Consider the following 10,385-nt stretch of genomic DNA (forward strand, 5'->3'; position numbering starts at 1 on the left):
AATGCATTTTCCCTTCATGTCAGTTTGTTGGCCTGCCACATCGTGCAATAATAATAGAGCGATAAATGTAATTTACGTCGGCGCTGTTGGCGGAGCGCGTGTTCAGCAAAGGATGGGGCCTGCGTTCAACAAGGCAGAGCAGTCATTAATTCACCAGGTACCGCACACGCGCAAATTACTTCACTAAAATACCCCAAAACCAGCCATCTAGAGCATAGGTGAGGGGTGAACAAAATATCTCATTGCCTGCGCAATAACACACGTGAAAATGTCCATGTGTGTGAGTGTGTTTATGAGAGAAGTGTCTGTGTGTGGGCGGGTATGGGGGTAATGGAATGCCTAATAGTTTGTGTAGATTAAAAGCAGTTATGGGGAGTAGTGGGACCAGTGGGTGTAGAGGCTTTGGCTGGGCATTATTGGCTTTGAGGGGAATTTAGTGCAGGGGATACAGTCTCTAACTGTTTATCACATTTCTGTGGGTGCACAATAAGTGATGATATGGACAGATCCGGGGCTTTAACACGGAAATGAATGTGAGATGTTTTGAGCCATTTGAGAAAGATGAAAAGGCATAAGTAATGTCACAAAGACATGCACATACATCTTTGTGTGTGTAAAATATCAAAAAATACTGATAACATTGAGGAAACTGATCAGATTAGTCTTTACTTTTAGTTTTTCTTGCGATCCAATAGGGCTTGAGCAGATGACATCAACAGAAGGTTGATGTAATATCAGATGCGTCATCAGAAGTCAATAAAAGTCTTCCATTTGTGTCCCACTTGTCTTTCCTCTGTGATTCACAATATAGTCACAGGGCTTTACAGCATGGTGTTTTAGACCTGTGGATAATGATTTACTATCCTATTAAAACCACAAGTCCTCCTGACTCTCAGAGAGAAAAAGAAGTGTGAATTGCTTCTCTGGCATTTCCCTTTGATGAGCACTCTGTTCTTATTTCCTCCTCTCTAATCCCACTCTGGGGAGCAGAGAGCCTCCAGTCTCCATCCTCTCGCCCGACCTCGTAAAACACGACCACACAGCTACACGCTCCCTGACCTCCACTCGCTGACCCGCCAAAACCCTGCAGCCACCGAGCTGCAAGAGGTCTCATGCACACACGATTAGGTTTAAAGTCATATTTTTGGGGTAATTTCAACACAGCATTAATCTCGATATGATACTGGAGTTTATTTTATCAGGGCAGGGAGAAAGATTGGAGGCATGCAAGGGAACTGTGAGTATGGTGAGCATGAGAGCGAACAGGCAGAAGACATGAGAGGAGTAAAGTGAGTAAATGGGGACTCAGTTTGACAGGGTTATTGGAGGCCCCCAGACTCCGTGCTCTGATTTGTGACGACATGATTTCAACTATTCCTTCGGGAAACATTTGAACACACACACACACGCAGGTCTTGTGGGGAGAGGTTAAGTGCTTATTTATTTGGAGAACGGAGTAAATGGTTTCCACTCCCCTCTAGGTCGCAAACCTTAAACCGTTAAGTGTAGTGAACTCTGACTCACAGAGGACTGTTACTGCAGCTCTCGTTCACACCACTCAACACCTTTGAGTGTGTGTGTATCCACATGCGTAAATCCCTGCCATATGAGGGCGCATATGTGTACTAATTAATTGCAATATACCATCAATCCCTGCTGTGACTTTGTAGGAATCCTTTGAAATGAAGTTGGTGTAGATTCAGTTCAAAACCATCAAATGTCTTGTGTCTATTGCTTCTTCAGGTACATTGGGGCACTGGGGGCCCGTGTGATCTGCAACAACATCCCAGGCTTGGTGAATAAGCAGCGGCAACTCTGTCAGCGCCACCCAGACATTATGCAGGCCATCGGCGAGGGCACCAAAGAGTGGATCAGAGAGTGCCAGCACCAATTCAGACACCACCGCTGGAACTGCAGCACACTGGACCGCGACCACACCGTGTTCGGACGCGTCTTGCTTCGGAGTAAGTCAATGGGTGTGTCTAGATATCTTCCCGTCTAATTACTGATTGAGGCCAAATAGTAGAGATACTGAGTCTGAACCTGAGCTCTATCTGCCTCTATCTCACTCCTCGTTCTCATCCTTCTTCTTTATTTTTTACTGCCTCTCTCTTCTCTCCGTCCATCTCCGCTCACTCTGGTCTTTCTCCGATCTTTCCCTCTCACGTATGCTGGTGCTCCATGTTTATAGACGCTAATGGACTGTTGTAATGCCTTACGCCTCGTCAATAAACACACGGGCTTCGAGACGCAGGCTTGTCGTCATTTTTGTTTTTCCACTCCTGCCAGACCTCTCTGCTGTGTAATAGATGCATGCCTTTACACATATGCACACGGGCACACATGCATGTTACAACATAGATATGTTTCAACTCACTTTGTAGACAGTGCATGTACACTTCCTCCTGATGAAGTGTTTCATAACTGCACACTGTCTGAGTTATGAATACTTATTGAATAATAGAGCGACAGGGGCTCTTCAGTAAACACCATAGGAAAGGTGCCCTCTGCCAGCTGGCTATTTTGCATGAAAGATTAAATGATGACAGTTCTATGAATTGTCCATCACAGTAGCCATTCTACATAATTACAGCTGCATTATGATTGCAGGGCCTGTACACAGGGATGCACCTGTAAGTCAATGTTGCATGCAGTGCAGTCAAAAAAAAATAGTTTCTCTCTAATGCTACATTATTGGGGTTATGGTTGCGGCTTATGCTTTCTCTTGACTTTGTTGCTTTTGGAGCAAGGGAAAAAAGTTAAGGCTTATTTTATAATAGTTAATTGTAGTAAATCTGGATTCGGGTTGCATAACATAAGGTGCTTGACTCCACAGACTTAGTATCAGATGTGCTACTATCTCTCTTCCATCCACCCTAAGCATGTGTTAACAATGCATGGAGAAAAAAAAACAGGAGATATGGAGATACCGCCTTCATGTGTGGAGGACAGGAATAAACAGTAATGATGTAAATATTTAGAGAGATATTCTCACTGTCAGACAAACAGCGTAGATTTGAATGATGACCAGCAATACCTTCCTTTATCCTCCCCCACACATGCCGCCTCAACAGCACCCACTGCCCCCTTCTCCTCACCCAGAGATGAAATGGGACATTCCAGTGAATATAGAGCAAGTAGGTTGGACCACTCCAACTCATCTATCCTCGGCTGGTTCAGAATGTTTTCAGATACAAAAGTCCCCCACCGTCATACATTTGTTATCACTATATCAGTTGTTGTGATGTTATTTTAAAGTGCTGGTACTTCAGTATTTCCCAATTCCTAAAAATAGGAAATATTCCTTCATTCATGTATTTATGTGCTACTTTGCAGTACAGTGTTGTAAGTCCTTGAGGCAGGCTGTGATCAAAGTAAAACAATTGTGAGCATGGTTAGAAACAGAGACCGTTGTGGTCATGCATGTTTTGGCAGCGCTAAGAGCGAAGATTCTTTGCGTCATATTGCGTGTGTGAAGAGCAAGTGAAACACCAGCCATTATGCGCCCTGTGTAGACAGCTGAATTGATTCAAATAGAAACGGGGGCTGGCCGTTGTGGCCTAAAAAGTACATTTTAATTCAAGCTGAGGCATGTCAGATGCGCGTGAGATAGATGACTGAAAAGCACGGCTGAAAGGCATTCTATGTTGACAGGGTCTGAAAATGGTTTATCCTCTTAGAGCTGAATTTCTTCACAGCCGCTGAATATAATGAGTTATTGTGTTTTCAAAGTTGACATTTAAACCTGAAGGCTGTGGTAAAGCAAACCTCAAGTGGGGTCCAAAATAGAAAAAGTTCATCATCTGGGGAGCATGAGTATGAGTTTTATTGGATACCAATGTTTCTTGTGTGTCAGTAAAACAATGGCTTGCTGATGGAAAGCTTGCATGATCACCAAAAATATCTGGACTCATGCTCTGGCAACCACAAAGCTCAACAGCAAATGTAAAAATTCAACCCACAGTTTTTTTGTATGTTTCACAGCATTGGTACCAGGTGGTCGTGAGTAGGCCACGGAGGTGAACAAATCATTACGAAACATTAACATTGCATTCAAATTCTATGATAGATGTTTAAATATCCGAACCAAAGTGTTTGATGAAAGACCTGACAGACCAAATGACCAACTGACTGACCAAAAAAAAAACGATTCTCATTAATAAAGTTGATGTACAAAGAAAGCTAACTCAACCACAAGGGCACAGTGCAGCACCCAGACAATGGACAGCACACACATTTGGTAGTTCATCTTCAAAAAAGGAAAGCATTTTGGCACTTTTTTATTTGATATTTTTAATAATTATCTTTGGAAGTATGTTGTGGATACTTTGTACCCCCTCACCCAGAGACTACTAGCTAATGCTAGTGAGTGGAGCACTAACACATGAGACCAGCTGATCAACTCACACTGCAGCAGCTTTGAAGCATTTGCATATAAATGTTTTTTCTCTTAATAACACTGCAGCACAGAGGCTGTTCTCCACACTCAGAGATATGACGTTAACAACAACACAGTGGAGCTCTCTGCTTAGCGTAAGATTCTCCAAGATTCCGAGTTGGACTTTTTTATGTACATATACAAAAAGCTAATTCATGCAGAGGATGAGTTTACTCACTGGACAAATTAGAATCTCATTTTAGATGCATCCTTTTCTTCTATCTGAAACAGCATTTGAGTTGTTTTAACTTTGAGAAGAGAGGCACCAAGTGAAAACCACATTCGTCTGTTAGGCTGTGACTAAAGATGGACAAGATCTTCTGCCTCTGGCTGTTGTCTTTTGAGGTATTCACTCCCAGGGGCGCTGCAAAAAGCAACTGCGACTAAACACTATATCTAATTCTCTATGTGTCTTTGGCCACACAATAGATGACTCATATTCTCAGGAACTAAAGAGACCAGAAAAGCACAGCAATGGTAGAAAATGCTGTCATGACATCACCCTGGTGCTGATTAATGGGGTATCACTGTGTCTGTATTTAAACAATTTATGTGAGCAGAGGAGAGCCCCGCAGCTGGGATTATTTCCATGATAATATTTAAACAGAGCTGTCCTATACTCCACATCAGACCTGATATGCCCCCGTCAGCTGCACCCTCATGTTCTGATGGCTGACACCCAGGCCCGGTCATGGCATTAAGTGTATCTGTGCATGCATGTGGGGTGCACAGTGTTAGGTCTTTAGGTTGTACAACATCTATTGTATTGCATGATATCAGTAACTACAATTTCTGTAATTATGAATAGATTGTGTTATTTCAACCGCTACCTCAGTTTATACTCTTGGTTAATTTTTTTGCTTTTGTGCTTTCTCTGTCTCTCTTTCTCAGGCAGTCGTGAAGCAGCATTCGTCTACGCCATCTCCTCAGCAGGAGTGGTGTATGCGCTTACTCGCGCCTGCAGCCAGGGGGAGCTGAAAACGTGTAACTGCGACCCGCACAAGCGGGGACGGGCTAGCGACGAGAGAGGAGAGTTTGACTGGGGCGGCTGTAGTGATAACATCAACTATGGGATCAAGTTTGCCAAAGCCTTCATAGATGCCAAAGAGAGGACAGTCCGAGATGCACGGGCCCTCATGAACCTACATAACAACCGCTGTGGCAGAACAGTAAGTGTGCAATTACAGCCGCATCAATTAACCCAAATAACAAACAAAAAAGCTGACTTACATCTAGTAATATATGTAGCTGTGCAGGTATTTGTGTGATTTGCATCTGGGATGTACTCATGGTATTAACATGTAATCCTTTTTTGGCAATGATAATAGGCGTTTGCATACAACCTGGTATTTAACTATTTAAATTCCACTTGCACTGTGACCAAATCTCCACAATGACGTAGGAGGAGCAGACAAACTAGTGGATGCAGAGTTACCCATCAACTTGTTGGAGAGATTATTTTTTTAACAACGCAGACAAACTGTACAGGACGCATTCATACCTTGCTGGGATCCAATCTCAATACAATGTCATTCCAATTTGCAATGCCTTCTGACTGCATTTCAGGACCGTCCATTTTTATTTGAATTTCAAACTACAGTTTGAATGTGGGAAAATGTTAAATATTTGATCTGTACCTGTAAAATTGTCAGTGCATAAGTGCCCTGTGCTCCTGCAGGGGAGATAGGATAAGCTACCCAGGATTGCGTTCAGATTGGTTTCATTCCGATTTTTTTTTGTAAAGGTGACAGACTAGCATTTACACCTTGCGTTGTTCTCATACAGATACAATTTTTAGAACACATGTTGATCCAAAGTTTAAATTGGATTTTAGTTTTTTGTCGCCAGCCCAATGTCGGTAAAAGGAATTTTGTCTTTGGTGCTCACAGCGGTAACACTTTCATATAATTCATATCTTTCCAGAAAGTGTCTCCATATCTCTGATTATCCCAGGGACTTCACTGTCAACAATTCAGGGACTGGTAGTAGGTCAGATGAAACTGTTCATAAGATCTGTGGATCATCCAGGGTACATTTTTTAATGTAATCTTTCAATGCTTTGAGCACTTCAAACAAAAATCCTTTAACCTCCATTGTCTTGCAGTGGAGGCAGACATCTCAGAGGTGGATATCTATCTTGAAACCTCAGCAGATGAAACCAAATATTACCTACAAGACTAGATACCACTAGAGCATTAGGTGAGAAATGTGTTTTTATGAAATTAGGTTAAATCTCTATGCCTTAACGCTGCCTTTACAAAACATGTAAAACCAAATGTTAAGATGGCTAAATACATACACACCTCTGTCTGTTTTTAGGCAGTGAAGCGGTTCATGAAGCTGGAGTGTAAATGCCATGGTGTGAGTGGCTCATGCACGCTGCGGACATGTTGGATGGCCATGTCAGACTTCAGGAAGACCGGTGACTACTTGAGGAGGAAATACAACGGGGCCATCGAGGTGACGATGAATCAGGATGGGACAGGCTTCGCTGTAGCTAACAAAGCCTTCAGGAAGGCCACCAAGAACGACCTGGTCTACTTTGAGAACTCTCCGGATTACTGCCTACAAGACAAAACAGCAGGTGAGACGGTAAAAAGAGAGAAGAAGAAGGTGGACTGGATTGAAAGACGAAGAAAGGCAGTTTCTCATGGGCGTTGATGGATTGTCTCGACTGTTATGTTTTAGGGGTTTTAAGTGTATGTTGTGTGTATGTTCATGCATGACTTGTGTGTTTATGTGTGTGTGTGTGTGTGTGTGTGTGTCTGTGAATGTCAATGTGTGTGTGTGTGTGTGTGTGTGTGTGTGTGTGTGTGTGTGTGTGTGTGTGTGTGTGTGTGTGTCTGTAATGGTAGTCAGATAACACAGCAGGACTTTTGTGATGTCAGTGGAAGCTAATATCCTTGTACCCTGGGGATGTTCTGTGACCACCTGACCTCTATCAGTCTCTGTCAACACACACACACACACACACACACACACACACACACACACACACACACACACACACACACACACACACACACACACACATACATACATACATACATACATACATACACACATACACACTCTCCTATGGTCAGAGGAAGTGTTGATCAACCTTTGCACAACACACCCAATTAGTTATGACTGTTTCTGATTGGCCGGTTAATGGATGAAACGCCGTCAAACCAACTTTACAATAGTTGACATCAACACCTCCATCACTCAGAAGCTCTGTCCAGTTCTTCCTCGCTCCTTTTGTCTGCACTTTTCTCTTGGTCCCTTCGTCCCTTCGTCCATCCTCCCCCTCTTTCTCACCTACCCAGTGGAATCCACTGCCTAGGGACACAAGCAGCTAATTTAAAAAAAAAAAAATCACTTCTTTCTGTCTGTCACAGTCTCTCCCTCTCTGTCTGTCTGAACTAAGCGTAGCTGGAGGGCAGAGTGGGCCTCAGAGTGTGAGAGCCTGTCTGTCTGTCACGCTCCACTGTCCATTTAACCCTCACACGCACACGCATGCACACACACACATACAGAAAGTGGCTTCAAAGGGAGCAGTGGCTTGGGAAAGGCAGTGTAACTATAGGCCACTCTACCAACACTGCATAGTTGTGTGTGTGGGTCTGTTGTTCTATGGGCAGTTTGTTGTGATAGGTAGCAGTTCAAACAGGGAGCTTCTCACACGAAACACCAGCACTAATCTCTGTGGGTATGACATTCACATAAGACACAGCCAATATGCCACTGCATTAGGTAATATCCTAAACACTACGAAATGCACTCAACAACGGTGATGCCACTGCAGATCCAACACTGGATCTGGAGAGCTATTGAAACTATTACATTTGTAATAATGCAAATTACTAAAGGTCCAGCCTGGAACATATACTTTTTTACAGTATATCCTGAGCTTAACTATATTTGTCTAGACAGAGATGGTGATGTGTTTCTTTTTAAAACAGAGTAATGTTGTTCCATTTAGCTTTTATGTTTTTAGATACCGAAGGGTTAAGGGTTTATGATATCGCATCAAATCACATCATATTGCATCATATCTTTCAAACCGTAATTATGAGTACCTGAGCTGTGATTATGAGTGGACATTCAATATCTCTCGCTTGGTTAAAAAAACCTACAGAGGTTTTAACAAAATGCTGGCAACATAGCTGCAAAATAGGGTTGCACAATTAATTTAAATTGTGCCGACGTCGCAATATGTCCGACAGCAATTTTCCAATCGAAGGAGGCGAAATGTGTGTATCAAAATACCATTTCAAAATAAATATTGTATTGTTCATGAACATAAGGTGGGATAACGCTGCAATGTCATGGAATAAGGACACTTCCACATTGAACAAATTTCACAGGAGCTGCAGTTAAAAACAATTAAGTAGGTAAACTAAAATAAAGGGGTAGGTGGTATACTGGTTAAATCCCCGATGTCATGTTTGGCCCCGATATGGATTTTGCAAAACAGTCTTTAATGTGATAAACACACAAACACATTTTGGTTTATACAACACTCGATGAACTTCGTCATTCCCACACAGTTTATACTTTCTATGGTTATGTAAGGCGTCCATGCTAGCAGCTTAGCGCGACCACACAGCCCAACTGTGGCTCATAAGAATGTGGTGTCCACACAGACAGCATTGCTGCAGCAGAGCTGCTACTGCCAGCTTTCAACAGATCATCTTCAATGCCTATTTTATTTTATTACAAGTGCCATATGTAACATCTTCAAATGACTTGCTGTGGCCAGCCAATAGTACTAAAAACTCATATAATCAACTAATTCAATTTCAGCAATTCTTTACTATTGAGAAGCTAAGGTAATGTCTGGTTTTAACATTAAGCTATGAATGGATTATCAAAAGAGTTGCAGATTAATGTTCATTTTATCGATAATAAACTAATAATCTAAGGACTTTGTCTTTCTATCGAAATGACCCACCAGATGTTTTCAGTAGAAGAATTGTGAGAGAAATGAAACATAAAATACCAGAAACTAGCTTTCATTCACTTTGAGGTTTTATTGGCTAACTCTTTTGTGCTTTGTGCAGGCTCCCTGGGCACGGCTGGGCGGGTCTGCAATAAGACATCACGCGGCACGGATGGCTGTGAGGTCATGTGCTGTGGGCGGGGCTACGACACCACAAGAGTCAAGCAGATCACTAAGTGCGAGTGCAAGTTTAAATGGTGCTGCGCCGTGGAGTGTAAGGACTGTGAGGAAGCTGTGGACATACACACATGCAAAGCTCCCAAGCGAGCTGAATGGTTGGATCAGACCTGAGGACGCGCCCCCTCGGTCCCCTGTAATGCAAACCCAACCCTTTCCCCTTTTCGGGACATCCTGTGGAACATGGGCTTCTGGGAAAGTTTGTCCGAAAGTGCTTTGTATCTCTGCCCTCCCCTGCCCCAACCTCGGATCATCATTGCATGGCTTTTCTACCTGTCTCTGTGAAAGCACTATAGTTCAGTACCCATCAATATGAATTAACACCCATTAGCCCCTTTTTGTGAATGACCCTGTGACTGAATTGCTGGGATCCTATGAACGCTGAAAGCAATGAACACTTTGTGGTGAGGGTGGATTGGACTTTTCAAAGACTTTTCATCAAAGATTTAGTCCAGAAGGCCGTTTTTCTAGCGTGTGGTACTGGGTCAAAATGGTTTGTTGCTTTCCTGATGCTTTAAAGACCCATTTTTACATTAACTGAGCCTTAAAACGTATCCAGTATTATTACAGCAACATCATATACTCACATTATGTTCTTTTTTTGGGAGGAAAATAGACTTTTATCTACCAAATACTTGGATGGACTTTGGGAAGTAGCTTGACAAGTGCACTTTGAGAAGTGGACATCGAAGCATAAGTTTGGCCCTGTGTGGCCCAACAGAAGTCCAGGCAGAGGACTACCAAAGGACAGGAAGATGGACACAAGATGAATAAATGGACAGA

The 10,385-nt window shown here is 42.7% G+C and overlaps 1 protein-coding gene across 1 annotated transcript in view; it reads left to right on the forward strand.

Annotated features, from left to right (window-relative positions):
• LOC306743144 (protein Wnt-2b-A) overlaps window positions 1-9,716 on the forward strand; it is a gene marked incomplete at both ends in the record, with an annotated part of 10,680 nt that extends 964 nt beyond the window's left edge. The window contains 4 exons of the mRNA XM_079225631.1: window positions 1,744-1,964; window positions 5,330-5,607; window positions 6,758-7,022; window positions 9,487-9,716. Of these exons, the coding sequence (XP_079081757.1) occupies window positions 1,744-1,964; window positions 5,330-5,607; window positions 6,758-7,022; window positions 9,487-9,716 (994 nt within the window). The remainder of the gene's footprint in view (window positions 1-1,743; window positions 1,965-5,329; window positions 5,608-6,757; window positions 7,023-9,486) is intronic.
• Window positions 9,717-10,385: the final 669 nt, after the last annotated feature.

The sequence above is a fragment of the Taurulus bubalis genome (assembly GCF_910589615.1).
Source record: "Taurulus bubalis genome assembly, chromosome: 11".
Classification (NCBI taxonomy): Eukaryota; Metazoa; Chordata; class Actinopteri; order Perciformes; family Cottidae; genus Taurulus; species Taurulus bubalis.